Genomic DNA, 14,959 nt, shown 5'->3' on the forward strand with positions numbered 1-14,959 from the left:
GAATGGGGGAAGCTCCAGCTGTAAATAGGGCATTTATTAAAATGGATGGAAATAGGTTAAAAGTGGTGGGATGAGGAACATCTGCTCTGCAGAACAGTCCCATACCCACGTCAAATGGCACCTTCAGGGTCCTGAGCACCACCACGTGCTCTCCAGCAGGACCTGGAAGAGCCAAAAGAGGGTTTAAAACCCCTCTGGGAAGGAGTAGAGGGTCAAACATGGGGAGATGAGCCCATGACCAAGCTGCTGCATGAGGTTCAACCAATGGCATGGACATGGCAGAAGTCCTGGCCAGGGATGGCTTTCTTCTGGCATCGCTGCCCGGCCCTGGTGAGCCCTTGGCATAGGGACCGTGGGGCCAGCAAGGACCTAACAGCAGAGGAGAGACTCATCAGCACCCCAAAAAGCCTCCCCAGCAGGGTTGTCCCCCCAGTGTCAGGTCACTGACAATGACACCAGCCCCTGGTGGCCCTGGATAAGGGATGTCCTCTATGGATGGGACTCACATGCCACTGGACTTGCTTGGGCTGCAGGGTTTGGGCTCCCAGTGCTTCCCAGTGCCCACGGACACCTCCAGCATCTCCTGCTTGGAGAAGAAGGGGTTTAGACAGGGCATCCTCCATCCCTGCTGACAGCCTTGTCCTGCAGGAGATGTCCCTTTGTCCCCTGAGGACACATGGATCATACAGGACACCCCCTTCCACCCAAAGTTTGTCCCCGTGTGTCTTGTCCCCAGCCCTGGCCCCTCTCCCAATGGGGTGTCCTGCACCCACGAGTATGGTCATGATGAGGACCTGACCCTCAAGGGGACCCCAAGAGCAGGGTCTGGCCCCACCTGGGTACATCCCACCCCACACTTACCCTCCTCGAGCTCAGCTTTGTCCTCCAGCCCCCATGGGGGGGTGACGTGTGTCCTGCTGTGCTGGGGAGGTCCCCTGCCATGGCTGAGGGCTGCTCCGGGCTTGGCTCTGCAGGAACATGGCATTGGTGCTGACACTCCCATCACTGCTGGGCCCAGGCCAGCAGGGAAACACAGACATGACCCAGCACAGGATGGGGACACGCTGGAGCTTCAGCCCCCAGCGCCCTCCCCACCTCATGGTCATCTCTCCCATGTCCTCCTGCCTGGACGCTCTCACCTTGCAGGCAGCTCATCTCCACCGTGTCCAGTTCCTCCTGCAGCAGCTTCATTCCACACTGCCTATGTGGGGAGGAGGAAAACCAGAGCCCCATCACCTTGGTCCTTCCGTGTCACCATCATGACCCCTGTCTCCAACTTCCCCACACCCTCCTTTGGGCAGAAATAGGGCAGGGAAGTGGGATGAGGTGGCCAGAAGCTGCAGACAAGCCACCAAGATGTGTCCTGTCTGTTCCTGGGGACCAATGGTGGCAGCAGGATGGGACACCAACGATGGGGCCTAGCAGCAATTAAGGATGCTGTGCCCATGCCCCCCAACCATCTCCTACCTGTTTGGGGTGGAGGTGAGCCAGTGATGGGGTTCTTCCTGGAGAAGCAGCAACCATGGTGCTTGCACAGCACCACCACTGTAAACTGCCACCAGCCACTGCCCTGTGGAGAACAGAGGGGGTGGGAGAGGACAGAGCACCCCCAAGTTGATGTATCCCCAACCATGCCCTCCCAACATCCATCCCCACCTGCCAGAGCAAGGGCCAGGAGGCTGGAGAGCTCTGCGATGCTGAGGACCCCACTGAGGGCGCTGGAGACGAGGAAGAGGAGGAGGATGATGACACGGGGCAGCGTGGGAACCAGTAGTGAGACCAGCAGCATGAAGTAGGAGACATAGAGGATGCAGGTGGAGATGACACTTGAGCTCTGACCTGTGGGACAAGGAGCAAGAGCTTGGTACCCACCAGCACCCATCCACGCTCCAGCACCCATCCCCACCTCACCATGTGGGTTGAGGGTGCTGTGGACGTGCTGTAGGTGGTTCTCCATCTGGTTCTGTGCATCCTTCACAGCTGCCAGCATCAGCACCAGGCTCTCCTTGAGCTTCTGCACCTTCTCCATCAGCTCCTCCGACCGGCGCTGCTCAGTCAGGAGAAGGTCCAGGTTGCCCTCTGCATGTGGAGCTGGGATGAGCTGGAGAAGCTGCATCCAGGGGTATCCTGGTGCAAAAATAAGCTGGGAATGGGGTTTGCCATGCTCCCACCTCGTTTGGAAGAGGCATCCTGAGCTCTTTGCTGCTCATCGTTGGAGAGGACAACCTGGTGGCCTGGAGCCGCACGGATGCTCATCCGCCCTATAGGGATGCACAAGAGGTTGGGTTGGTCCCCAGAGCGGGACACAGGGATGAAGCAGCATCCTGCTGATGGCTCTTACCCATCCTCTGGGTGATGTCCTCCACGAGCTGGGCCAGGCGGTGCTGCTCGCTGCTGCTGAGGGTCTCATCCTGCACCGGCTCCTGCAGGTTGTGGTGGATGGGGGTCTCCAGACATGGTTGCAGACCCCCATCCGGTGGCTTCCCCTGCCCCTCCCGAGGTCAACGTCAGGGTGGCGATGATGGGATGTGGCTCCACAGCCCCCCGTGGTGATGCCCATGTACAACAGGGGCTGTCCCCATGGGCATCCCAAAATGAGCCCCCAGTGTTGAACCTCCATCCCATGGCACTGAGGAAAGAGACTTGGGAAAAGCCTTTGGAAGCAAGGAAGGATGGAGGTGGGAAGGGGGTTAGTAGTGGAAACCTGTATCTGCAACAGGGGAAATGGACTAAATAGGGCTGGTTTTGACCCAAAATGAGGAGGGGAGGCTGAGCAGAGGTGGTTGGGTGCTCCTCAGGCTCTGCAGCTACAAGGAACAGGTTCACCAGCAGCTCGGGTACCTCCTCCTCATTGAGGTTGCTGTGGGACAACTGGAGCTACACCATGATGGCAGCACTGGAGTCACCCATGGGTGCTGCCAGCACAGCCAAGGTGATGAGGGCTAAAAAGGGGTTGGGTTTGGGTGCAAAATAAAGAGAAACAGTGTAAGGACACCCCAGCACTTGGCCTTCACCCCCAAACCCATCCCATGCCAACACAGGGCACCCCACATCTGGCAAAGGGAGTACCCAGGGTGGGGGATCCCAAGGACCCCCATTCCCAGTAATGGAGCGGAAGCCTCACAACCACACCTGATGGGCACTGGAGTCCGGGGGTGATGGGACCCTGCGTGAGGCTTCGTCCTGGGGCTGCTCATCCCTTGGGGTCACCTCCAAGTGGACACTTGGGGGGGTCCTCACCTCCTCTTGGAGGGTGCTGAGGCCCAGCCACCCAAACGACCTGGCTGTGGTGCAGAGGAGCAGCAGAGCCCAGCAGCTCCAGGGCAGCAGCATAATGGGGTGTGATCTGGGGGGGGGGGGGGGGAACGGGACCCAAAGGCTGGGAGGTGAAACCCCAAATACAAGGACAAGCCTGGTACACACAGGGGTATAAGGGGCAGCCCAAGCTTGGAGTGGTGAGGGGGATAAAGGGAGGAGGATGGAAGGGAGAGGGATAAAGGGAGGAGGATGGAAGGGAGAGGGATAAAGGGAAGAGGATGGAAGGGATGGGGATAAAGGGAGGAGGATGGAAGGGAGAGGGATAAAGGGAGGAGGATGGAAGGGAGAGGGATAAAGGGAGGAAGATGGAAGGGATGGGGATAAAGGGAGGAGGATGGAAGGGAGAGGGATAAAGGGAAGAGGATGGAAGGGATGGGGATAAAGGGAGGAGGACGGAAGGGAGAGGGATAAAGGGAGGAGGATGGAAGGGATGGGGATAAAGGGAGGAGGATGGAAGAGAGAGGGATAAAGGGAGGAGGATGGAAGGGATGGGGATAAAGGGAGGAGGATGGAGGGGATGGGGATAAAGGGAGGAGGATGGAAGGGATGGGGATAAAGGGAGGAGGATGGAGGGGATGGGGATAAAGGGAGGAGGATGGAAGGGATGGGGATAAAGGGAGGAGGATGGAGGGGATGGGGATAAAGGGAGGAGGATGGAAGGGATGGGGATAAAGGGAGGAGGATGGAAGGGAGAGGGATAAAGGGAGGAGGATGGAAGGGATGGGGATAAGGGGAGGAGGATGGAAGGGAGAGGGATAAAGGGAGGAGGATGGAAGGGAGAGGGATAAAGGGAGGAGGATGGAAGGGGATGGGGATAAAGGGAGGAGGATGGAAGAGAGAGGGGTAAGGGAAGGAGGATGGAAGGGATGGGGATAAAGGGAGGAGGATGGAAGGGAGAGGGATAAAGGGAGGAGGATGGAAGGGATGGGGATAAAGGGAGGAGGATGGAAGGGATGGGGATAAAGGGAGGAGGATGGAAGGGAGAGGGATAAAGGGAGGAGGACCGAAGGGATGGGGATAAAGGGAGGAGGATGGAAGGGATGGGGATAAAGGGAGGAGGATGGAAGGGGATGGGGATAAAGGGAGGAGGATGGAAGGGGATGGGGATAAAGGGAGGAGGATGGAAGGGATGGGGATAAAGGGAGGAGGATGGAAGGGAGAGGGATAAAGGGAGGAGGACGGAAGGGGATGGGGATAAAGGGAGGAGGATGGAAGGGATGGGGATAAAGGGAGGAGGATGGAAGGGATGGGGATAAAGGGAGGAGGATGGAAGGGATGGGGATAAAGGGAGGAGGATGGAAGGGAGAGGGATAAAGGGAGGAGGATGGAAGGGATGGGGATAAAGGGAGGAGGATGGAAGGGAGAGGGATAAAGGGAGGAGGATGGAAGGGATTGGGGATAAAGGGAGGAGGATGGAAGGGATGGGGATAAAGGGAGGAGGACGGGAAGGGATGGGGATAAAGGGAGGAGGATGGAAGGGAGAGGGATAAAGGGAGGAGGACGGAAGGGGATGGGGATAAAGGGAGGAGGATGGAAGGGATGGGGATAAAGGGAGGAGGATGGAAGGGATGGGGATAAAGGGAGGAGGATGGAAGGGAGAGGGATAAAGGGAGGAGGATGGAAGGGATTGGGGATAAAGGGAGGAGGATGGAAGGGATGGGGATAAAGGGAGGAGGACGGAAGGGATGGGGATAAAGGGAGGAGGATGGAAGGGAGAGGGATAAAGGGAGGAGGACGGAAGGGGATGGGGATAAAGGGAGGAGGATGGAAGGGATGGGGATAAAGGGAGGAGGATGGAAGGGATGGGGATAAAGGGAGGAGGATGGAAGGGAGAGGGATAAAGGGAGGAGGACGGAAGGGGATGGGGATAAAGGGAGGAGGATGGAAGGGATGGGGATAAAGGGAGGAGGATGGAAGGGATGGGGATAAAGGGAGGAGGATGGAAGGGAGAGGGATAAAGGGAGGAGGATGGAAGGGAGAGGGATAAAGGGAGGAGGATGGAAGGGAGAGGGATAAAGGGAGGAGGACGGAAGGGGATGGGGATAAAGGGAGGAGGATGGAAGGGGATGGAAGGGATGGAAGGGATGGAAGGGGATGGAAGGGATGGAAGGGATGGAAGGGGACGGAATGGGGGGGCCGGGGCCGGTGGCCGCCGCCGGTAGGTGTCGCCCTACACGCGGCGCACCCCGCTCACAACCGCCGCCCCCAGGGGGCGCGCCCGCACCTACGTAAATATCCCCCCCCCAACATTGGCCTAGAGCCCGCCCCCTCTAAGCCAGGATCCGCCAATAGGATGCAGGGGGAGGGCACCCGAGCAGCCAATGGGAGTTGAGGGGGGGCGTGGTCTGCAGCGAGCGATGGAGGCGGCGGAGCTGCGCGTCGGGTTCGTGGGCGCCGGGCGCATGGCGGGGGGCCTGGCCCGGGGGCTGCTGCGCGCCGGTACGGGCGGGGGGGTCCGGCCCTGCTGTGGGTCCCTGCCCCATAGAGCAGGGGGGGGCATGGGGATAGATCGGTCCTGGCCCCTCCTGTGGGTCCCTGCCCTATAGAGCGGGGGGGGGGCGGGGCATGGGGATAGATCGGTCCTGGCCCCTCCTGTGGGTCCCTGCCCCATAGAGCCGGGGGGGGGGGGGCATGGGGATAGATCGGTCCTGCCCCCTCCTGTGGGTCCCTGCCCCATAGAGCAGGGGGGGGCATGGGGATAGATCGGTCCTGGCCCCTCCTGTGGGTCCCTGCCCCATAGAGCGGGGGGGGGGCATGGGGATAGATCGGTCCTGGCCCCTCCTGTGGGTCCCTGCCACATAGAGCGGGGGGGGGCATGGGGATAGATCGGTCCTGGCCCCTCCTGTGGGTCCCTGCCCCATAGAGCGGGGACAGGCTCATGGGGACATAGCGGTCCTGGCCCCTCCTGTGGGTCCCTGCCCCATAGAGCGGGGGGGGGGCATGGGGATAGATCGGTCCTGGCCCCCCGGGGGCTGCTGCGCGCCGGTACGGGCGGGGGGGTCCGGCCCTGCTGTGGGTCCCTGCCCCATAGAGCAGGGGGGGGCATGGGGATAGATCGGTCCTGGCCCCTCCTGTGGGTCCCTGCCCCATAGAGCAGGGGGGGGCATGGGGATAGATCGGTCCTGGCCCCTCCTGTGGGTCCCTGCCCCATAGAGCAGGGGGGGGCATGGGGATAGATCGGTCCTGGCCCCTCCTATGGGTCCCTGCCCCATAGAGCGGGGGGGGGCGGGCGGGGGCATGGGGACATAGCGGTCCTGGCCCCTCCTGTGGGTCCCTGCCCCATAGAGCGGGGACAGGGTCATGGGGACATAGCGGTCCTGGCCCCTCCTGTGGGTCCCTGCCCCATAGAGCGGGGACAGGGTCATGGGGACATACCGGTCCTGGCCCCTCCTGTGGGTCCTTGTCCTGTGGAGGTGGGGGTAGATCTGGGAGCAGCCTGGTCCTGTCTCCCTCCCTGGGGTCCCTGCCCTCCCCTGGGTCCCTGCCCATTGATCAGTGGGGGGACAGCCTTGTCCTGTCCTGCTCCCCGGAGTCTCTGCCCCATAGAGCAGTGTGGGGACATGGGGACAGCCTGGTCCTGGCCCCCGCCCTCCCCAGGGTCCCTGACACATAGACTGGAGTGGGGACATGGGGGCAGTCGGGTACCGTGCCCCATGACCAGGGCAGAGACAGCCCTGCTCTTACTCAGAAGCTGGGAGATGGCCCCTGCATTTGGGGTCACCCCCCTTGTCACTGCCCTGGGGCACAACGGGGTGCCCACAGCCATCCCCATGAGTGCCCATGCTGACCCGTGGGGTCCCCACAGCCGTTCCCATGGCAGGGTCTGGCTCCCTTTGCTCCTTGTCCTGAGGGTGCTGGGGTTGGAGAAGAGGCTGAGATCAGCCCCCATCTGCTCACTCACCCCTGTCCCTGTGGTTCCCAAGGGAAGGTGCCAGCCAGCAGCATCCTGGCCAGTGCTCCCTCGGACAAAAACCTGGATGCATGGAGGGTGAGTGCGGGCACAGGGTGACAGATCACTGCGCTTGGTGGCCGTGGGGTGGGAGACGTAGAACCATGGAATGGGTTGGGTTGGAAGGGGCCTTAAAGCTCATCCAGTCCCAACCCATTGCTATGGGCAGGGACACCTTCCACTAGAGCAGGGTGCTCCAAGCCCCTGTGTCCAACCTGGCCTTGAACACTGCCAGGGATGGGGCAGCCCCAGCTTCTCTGGGCACCCTGTGCCAGCGCCTCAGCACCCTCACAGTGAAGAACTTGTTCCTTATCTCCAACCTGAACTTCCCCTGTTTCACTTTGAACCCATCACCCCTTGTCCTATCACTGCAGTCCCTGATGAAGAGTCCCTCTCCAGCAGCCTTGTAGCCCCCTTCAGACACTGGAAGCTGCTCTGAGGTCTCCACGCAGCTTCTCTTCTCCAGGCTCAACAGCCCCAATGTTCTCAGCCTGGCTCCATACAGGAGGTGCTGCAGCCCCTGCTCATCCTCGTGGCCTCCTCTGGACTTGCTCCAACAGCTCCATGTCCTTCTTATGCTGAGGACCCCAGAATTGCACCCAGTGCTGCAAGTGGGGTCTCATGAGAGCAGAGGGGCAGGATCACTCCTTTGACCTCCTGGTCATGTTTCTTTTGGGATGCCCCTCACCGTGGTGTCAGGACACCCTTTTGCCCCATTCATGGCTTTGGCTTATCCATCCCAGCTCTGGTTCTGTGGCCAGAGCAGGTCCCCAGACCGTGTCCCCACAGTGGGGTTGGTGGGTCCCAGGCTGTGACACCTCTCCCTGTGCATGGGCAGGAGTCGGGCTGTCGGACCACGCACTGCAACCTGGAGGTGCTGCAGGAGAGCACCCTGGTCATCCTGGCCACCAAACCCCACGTGCTGCCGGGTGTGCTGCAGGAGATCCGTCCTGCTGTGGGACCACACCACATCGTCGTCTCCTTGGTGGCCGGTGTCACCCTCCAGACACTGCAGAGGGTGAGTCTGCTCCTCCTTTTCCTCTTCCTATCCCACTTGCTATCCCTTTGCCTGTTCCTCTTCCTCCTCTTGCTCCTTTTTCCTCCTCTTCCTTCTCCCTTCTTCTCCTCCTTATCCTTCATCTCTTCCTCCTCTTCCTTCTCATCCTCCTCTTCCTCTTCCCTCCCCACGGAGAAGGACAAGCCATTGTGCTCTGTCCTATGGTCCCATGTCCCTCCCCACATCCTACCCTATGGACCTCGCCGCTCCACCAGCCCCAGTGTATGATACCCATCAGTGTCCCACGACACCTTTGGGTGCTCCCTGGAGCTGGCACCCTTCTCCCATCCCCATCTCTCCCCAGCTTCTCCCCAGCGGGACCAAGGTGCTGCGGCTCATGCCCAACCTGCCCTGTGTGGTGCAGGCGGGAGCAATGGTCTTCGCCCGGGGCAGTGGTGCTGGTGACGAGGAAGCCTCCCTGCTGAAGAACCTCTTGTCCTCCTGTGGCCTCTGCGAGGAGGTCCCCGAATCCTACATCAACATCCACACCGGCCTCAGCGGCAGCGGGGTAGCCTATGTAAGCACCAGCGGGACATGGGGCACCAGGAGAAATCCCACCCGTGTGGGGCCGGAGTTGGTGTTTGGGGTTCTCCACCTTGCACCACGCTCACCCCTGATGTTCTTCTGCCCCAGGTCTATCTGTTTGCCGAGGCACTGGCCGAGGGAGCAGTGAAGATGGGAATGCCAGGTGGCTTAGCCAGCAGGATCGCGGCTCAGACGCTGCTGGTGAGTGGGAGGTGGCACCTGGGGACACCCAGTGTTGCTCCTCTCCCTCCTGCCCTGCAGCGCCAGCGAGGTGGCAGAGTGAGGGAGGAGGTGCTGGGTGATGTCCTGCCTCGGTTTCCCCTCTTGAAACCAAAGATGAGGCCACCAGAAGGTAGCAGAGTGCATGGTGGTGGGAAGGATGCTTCAGCACCTTGTCCCCTGCCGCAGGGGTGTGGATGGGAGGGTGCTGACATCCAATGCTCAGGCAAGAAGGGGACGTGGGGGGTCTCTCATAGAATCATGGAATGGTTTGTGTTGGAAGGGACCTTAAAGCTCATCCAGCTCCAACCCCTGCCACGGGCAGGGACACCTTCCACTAGAGCAGGGTGCTCCAAGCCCCTGTGTCCAACCTGGCATGGGATGGGGCAGCCACAGCTTCTCTGGGCACCCTGTGCCAGCGCCTCAGCACCCTCACAGGGAAGAGCTTCTGCCTAAGAGCTCATCTCAGTCTCCCCTCTGTCAGGTTAAAGCCATTCCCCTTGGCCTGTCCCTCCATCCCTTGTCCAAAGCCCCTCTCCAGGTTCCCTGCAGCCCCTTTAGGCACTGGAGCTGCTCTCAGGTCTCCCCTTCAGGAGCCTTCTCTTCTCCAGGCTGCCCCAGCCCAGCTCTCTCAGCCTGGCTCTAGAGCAGAGCTGCTCCAGCCCCTCATCCTCCTCGTGGCCTCCTCTGGACTTGCTCCAGCACTTCCATGTCCTTCTTCTGTTGCAGGGCGCAGCAAAGATGATGCTGGAGACAGGGGAGCACCCGGCGAAGCTGCGGGGAGACGTCTGCACGCCCGGCGGCACCACCATCCATGCACTGCACCAGCTGGAGAAGGGCGCGTTGAGGGCCACCGTCATGAACGCCGTGGAGGCGGCCACCAACCGGGCACGCAGCATGGCTGAGGACTAAGAACCGGGCTGGAGACGAGCCCCTCCATCCCCTGTGGAGCAGGAGGGGTGATGGAGACCAGAGCGAACCCCTTCAGGGAGCAAGGGGGACCCTGAGACCCCCAGGAGACCCTCGTCGGGGTTGGAGATGGTGTGGAGCCGTGTCCATGCCATACGCTACCTCTGCAAGGCTGGGACCAAATAAACGTGGGCAGCACCATGGCCGGTTTGGTTCTTTTTGGTCCCTTCAGTCTTCAGGGGGCTTCTGCAGCCACCATGGGGTCATCTCCATGGGGAGGTGACAGTCATGGGTCCTTGGGGCAGTAGGGATGGAGCCGATGCCACGTTGGGTCTGTGCTCACCAGGGATGGAGCGGATGCCACGCAGGTTCTGTGCTCACCAGTGCTGTGCTGGGATATATTGCACTGGGAATGGGGTTTTGGGGACAGCAGGAGCCAAGGACCAGCAAAGGTGCTGTTGAGGATGCCAAAGGACCTCGAGAAGTGGGGAGCTGGTAGAATAGAGGAAGACTTTGATTCCAAACTCATCGTGCTCATGGACACTGATTCCTGCTCCTCTGCTCAGCTCTAGAGGTGCGTGCATGAACACGAAACTGCTCCTGCATCCCAAAAACATGGGTGAAAAGTCAAGCAGCCAAAGAACCTCCACCTCCCACCCCAGCCAGGCACTGGCATCACATCACAGTCCTGCAGATGGACCCAGCAGTGAGGTGGTGGGATGGAAGCCCAGACCCTCTCTCAGCTCTGGGTTGCTGCACCTCCAGAGGGTAGAACCTCAGAACTTGGCTATCTCGAGATCTGAGCCTTCTGCATGTCCTGGCACCTCATGGATGCAGTTAGTGATGATCTCCAAAGCACTTTGAAGATAGAAAGCTTCTTCCATCATGGATGCTGATGGTACCTGCATCCTCCTCGAGGTCCTGTCTCCAGGAACACCGTCGTCCCAAATACCAGTGGCACCAACCCAAGAGAGAAGCCACAGCCTCGTGGTGCTGCTGGGTCATGCCAAGGCAGGTGCTGGTGACCTTCATGGTTTGCTAAACCCAGGTTTTAACCAAACCAGCTTAAATTCCTTGAATTTAATTTGAAATAGGACAGCACTCATTGCCTTCAAAAGAGGGATCTCCTGCCTGGTAGGATCATGGAGCAGATCCTCCTGGAAGGCATGGTGAGCCCTATGGAAGCAAGGAGGTGTTTTCAGGCAGCCACCCTGGCTTCACCAAGGGCAAATTGTGCCTGACAAAGGAAGTGGCTTTCTATGGTGGAGTGACTGTGTTGGTGGACAATGAAAGAGCTACAGATGTCATCTCCCAGAAAGTTCTACTGTCCCTGGAAGTGTTCAGAAGCTGTGTACTTGAGGCCCTCAATGCCATGGGTTAGTGGTGGCCTTGGCAGCGCGGGGGAACAGTTGGACTGGATGAGCTTAAAGGGCTTTTCCAGCCTGGCTGATTCTGGTATCAGCCTTTGGTATGGTCCCACACAACATGCCTGCTGCTGAATTAGAGAGATGGGTTTGATGGATGGGCCATTATATAGAATGGTTTGGATTGGAAGGGACCTTAAAGCTCATCCAGTTCCAACCCTAACCTGCCAGAGGGGAGACTGAGATGAGCTCTTAGGCAGAAGCTCTTCCCTGTGAGGGTGCTGAGGCGCTGGCACAGGGTGCCCAGAGAAGCTGTGGCTGCCCCATGCCTGGCAGTGTTCAAGGCCAGGTTGGACACAGGGGCTTGGAGGAAGCTGCTCTAGTGGAAGGTGTCCCTGCCCGTGGCAGGGGGTTGGAACTGGATGAGGTTTAAGCTCCCTTCAACTATTCCACAGTTCAATGTCCTCACCTCCCAGAGCTGGCTGAACGCAGGACACAAGCACATGGAGGTCCCCTTTGTGCCACCCCCGTGGCTCCATGTGTCTTAACACACAACAGCACCAAAGTGGGAATAAAAATCCATTTAATTGTCATAATCTCTCAAGTTCTGAGACAAAGACCCAACAAGCAGAAGCACCCACCCCACTGCTGCCACAGGGCATGGCAGCACTGATGGGTTATGGGTGGTTGCATTCCTCCTGTCAATAATTAGGCTGAGCAGGCCCCAAATTCACCTAAATTAGATCAAGAGCTGCTAAATTCACATCTGATGCCTCCAGTATGTCAAGGCAATGCTGGGAATCCCCCTGCTCCCACCTCAACTCATGAGGAACATCTCCCTTGTACCATGAGATGTCTCTTTCAGCCTCAACCACCCCACAAACCCAGTGATGAGGCACCTGAGCCTGCATCCCCAGAGCTTTCAGCTTCATGAGGATGCTCTGGTGATGTTTCAGCAGGTCTTTGTGGTGCTCCCGGGCTGGGATGGGAATGATGGAGGTGACCTTCTCTGGGAAACCGCAGCTTCTCAGGTACTACTCAAGTGTCCTTATCCCCAATGCAGTGCATGAAGAAAGTTGTCTCAAACCAGCCCCAAACCACCCCAGCTTAACAGCACTCTGTTCTGGCAGTGGGAAGAGCATCACCTGCCTCTTCCAGATCAGAACATTGGCCTTCCAGCACCCCAGGAGTGGTCCCTGTCCATCTGGATGTGCCCACCTCAGCCAAGATACAGGCAATTACTTAGTGCAACATCCCCCATCATCCTGGCTCCTCACATTCCTCCTTCACCCCTTCTCCCCATGGAACTGGGAAGACTGGGCAGTGCTGGGGACATCCACCCCCTTTTAGTAGTGCCACTGACCAGGGGGCCACCACTGCTTAGTCCCAGAGCACCTCCTCAATGTTCTTTAGTGAGGAATAACCCTCAAAGACACAACACACGGAGGAGTTGTTGCACAACCCACCCATCAGCCCTAAATTGTATCCCCCACCCTTAGCTGTGGTAGCCCAGGGGCAATCAGACCTCCTGGGCCCCATGATGGACGGGTGAGGAGCGCTGGTAGGTCCACCCTGGGACAACCAGGGTGTCCCCAGCCCCGTTGTCCCCCCTGCCCCAAGTGGGGTGGTGGTTGGTAGCCAAGAAGTCCTGGCTCACCCTGCCTTAGGAATCGGGGCTGCTGCCATGGTGGAGTCGCTGGACCATACTGATGAGGGAACGGAGCTGCACCAGCTTCAGTGGCCCCACTTGTCGGGGGTCCTGACCCTCCAGCCAGCGCAGTGCCGTCTCCAGGCCTTTGATGGCTTCTCGAGCTGTGGGCAACAAGGTGTCTCCTCCTTTGCCACCCCTTCTGCCACCTCCATCAGCTGCCTCCTCATCCTCATCCTCCTCTTCCCCATAACCCCCAGGACCTTCCTCCTCAGCGTCCTCTTCCCCATTGTCCTCCTCCGTACCCGGGGCTGCATCATCCAAGTGCAACCAGTCAGCCACCTCCTCAGGAGCCAAACGCTTGTAGGCCAATGCAGCCAGATGGGTCAAGTCACTAAAGACTTTGCTGTCCCCACCACCGTCCTCCCCATGTGAGGGGTCTCCACGCCCTTCCTCTCCAGGCTGGGGCTCAAAGGCAGCGCGGAGCCCCAGCAACCAGCACTTCTCAATGGAGCCAGGAGGGATGAGATCCCAGGAGAGCCCGGCCAAGTACAACATGTCCTTGAGGAGGAAAGACCTCACGAAGTCCATGGGCCCACCCGAGCCACCAGCAGCACAGGAGACAGCCAAGCGCAGCAGCTCCCGCTTGTAGAGCTGCTTGAAGGCCAGCACCACCCCCTGCTCCAGTGGCGCCGGGATACGGCCTCCCGCTCCGGCTGAGCTGCTCCCAGCAGGACCTTTGGAGAGGAAAAGAGCACGGATGGAGCCGTCGGGTGTCTGCAACGGGGGTGATTCCTCAGGGTCTGTCCTAGAGGAGGGTGAGGTGGAGCTGAGCAGCAGCACAGCCTTCTGCTGCAGGCAGCTCCGGCGCAGGTAGCGTTTGACACCCGGCACGAAGTCCTCGAAGAACCAAGCGCGGAGCAGCGCCGGTCCCAGCCTGGCTTCGGGGCCGTAGCGGTAACAAGCAGGGAATTTCTCCTGGTTGTGATGCCGGAGACTGGGGGGGTTACGGTGGCTCCCAACCACCAGCGGCTTGAGCTTATGGGCGCCGGTCAAGTTGGCCGCCAGCAGCACGGTGACACGCTCGCGGGGAGCCGCTCGTCGCCGAGCCCTAAGCTCACCCGTCTGCCCCGGCAGCAGCTTCCAGTAGAGCCTGGTGACGTTGGCGTTGTAGATCTGCTCATCCCCGTACCCTGCGGCGTCGGAAGCCGGGATGGGCAGGGATTCAGGGCAAGCAGCCGGAGCCCGCTCGGGCTCGGCGGGGAGCCCACCCTCCCCGTAGATGCGTTGGCTGGAGATGCCGTGGCGCTTCTGCCAGCGCCAGAACCACCCGTGGCTGGCTTTGAAGGTACATTCCGGCCCGTAGATCTGCCGGGCGAAGGCTTCAGCTTGAGCCTGGATGAGAGGCCCGGAGAGGGGCACCCCGTGCTGCCGGAGAGCCAGGAACCAAGCGTAGACAGCGCGGTCGATCTCCTCCTCGTTGGCCAACCGCATCTTCTTGCGCTGGGTGCCCACGTCCCCGCCGAGCTGCTCCAGGAACCACCGCAGCTTCGCCTCGTCCTTCAGCCACCCCCGGAGCGTGCCGCCCGGCACCCCGAAGGCGCGGCACACCGACGCCTGCCGCTCGCCCTTCTTCACCCTCTCGATGGCCTGCAGCTTGTCCTTGATGGAGTAAGCGCGGCGCAGCGACATCTTCACCGTCACTCCCCCCCGCTTCCCACCCGCCATTCCCCCGCCAGCCTCCGGTGTCCCCTCCGGGCACGGAGCCGTGCCCGCTGCCATAGGACACAGCGGTACCGGGAGGAACCGGGGGGGTGAGCGCGTTATAACCGGGGCCTTTGTCTCCGCTCCCGAGCGCGGCCGGCCGGTGAGGCGGGGCGCCGCGCAGTGCGCATGTGCGTCCCCGCGTCCCCGCGTCCCCCCCCATGAGTTGCGCTGCTCCGCTCTCCCCCCCCCCCCCCGTTTTCCTT

The 14,959-nt window shown here is 60.3% G+C and overlaps 3 protein-coding genes across 5 annotated transcripts; 1 reads left to right on the plus strand and 2 right to left on the minus strand.

The window, feature by feature from the left end:
• Positions 1-13: 13 nt before the first annotated feature.
• LOC133266358 (protein brambleberry-like) lies at positions 14-3,333 on the minus strand. Its single transcript, XM_061447557.1, has 10 exons — positions 3,133-3,333; positions 2,342-2,423; positions 2,172-2,261; positions 1,912-2,079; positions 1,657-1,839; positions 1,468-1,570; positions 1,140-1,201; positions 862-968; positions 519-583; positions 14-387 (listed from the first exon to the last, which is right to left on the minus strand). Exons 1-10 carry the CDS (start codon positions 3,331-3,333, stop codon positions 258-260), a joined length of 1,191 nt encoding a protein of 396 aa, XP_061303541.1. The 3' UTR covers positions 14-257.
• A 2,320-nt stretch (positions 3,334-5,653) lies between these two features.
• Positions 5,654-10,181, plus strand: PYCR3 (pyrroline-5-carboxylate reductase 3). 3 transcript variants are annotated; one of them, XM_061447588.1, is made up of 6 exons: positions 5,654-5,757; positions 7,242-7,306; positions 8,076-8,285; positions 8,629-8,841; positions 8,958-9,050; positions 9,798-10,181. In XM_061447588.1, the coding sequence occupies exons 1-6, from the start codon at positions 5,676-5,678 to the stop codon at positions 9,978-9,980; spliced, it is 846 nt and encodes a 281-aa protein (XP_061303572.1). In that variant the 5' UTR covers positions 5,654-5,675; the 3' UTR covers positions 9,981-10,181. The 3 variants fall into 3 exon arrangements, with proteins under 3 accessions (XP_061303572.1, XP_061303573.1, XP_061303574.1); XM_061447589.1 differs by having other exon boundaries at positions 8,106-8,285; XM_061447590.1 differs by having other exon boundaries at positions 8,106-8,285; positions 8,689-8,841.
• Positions 10,182-11,907: 1,726 nt separating this feature from the next.
• TIGD5 (tigger transposable element derived 5) lies at positions 11,908-14,693 on the minus strand. The gene has a single exon (XM_061447587.1). The coding sequence runs from the start codon at positions 14,679-14,681 to the stop codon at positions 13,005-13,007; it is 1,677 nt and encodes a 558-aa protein (XP_061303571.1). The 5' UTR covers positions 14,682-14,693; the 3' UTR covers positions 11,908-13,004.
• Between the last annotated feature and the right edge of the window lie 266 nt (positions 14,694-14,959).

This window comes from Pezoporus flaviventris, unplaced genomic scaffold (assembly GCF_033815535.1).
Source record: "Pezoporus flaviventris isolate CSIRO_AGI_PZ_B2104156 unplaced genomic scaffold, CSIRO_AGI_Pfla_v1 ptg000007l, whole genome shotgun sequence".
NCBI lineage: Eukaryota > Metazoa > Chordata > Aves > Psittaciformes > Psittacidae > Pezoporus > Pezoporus flaviventris.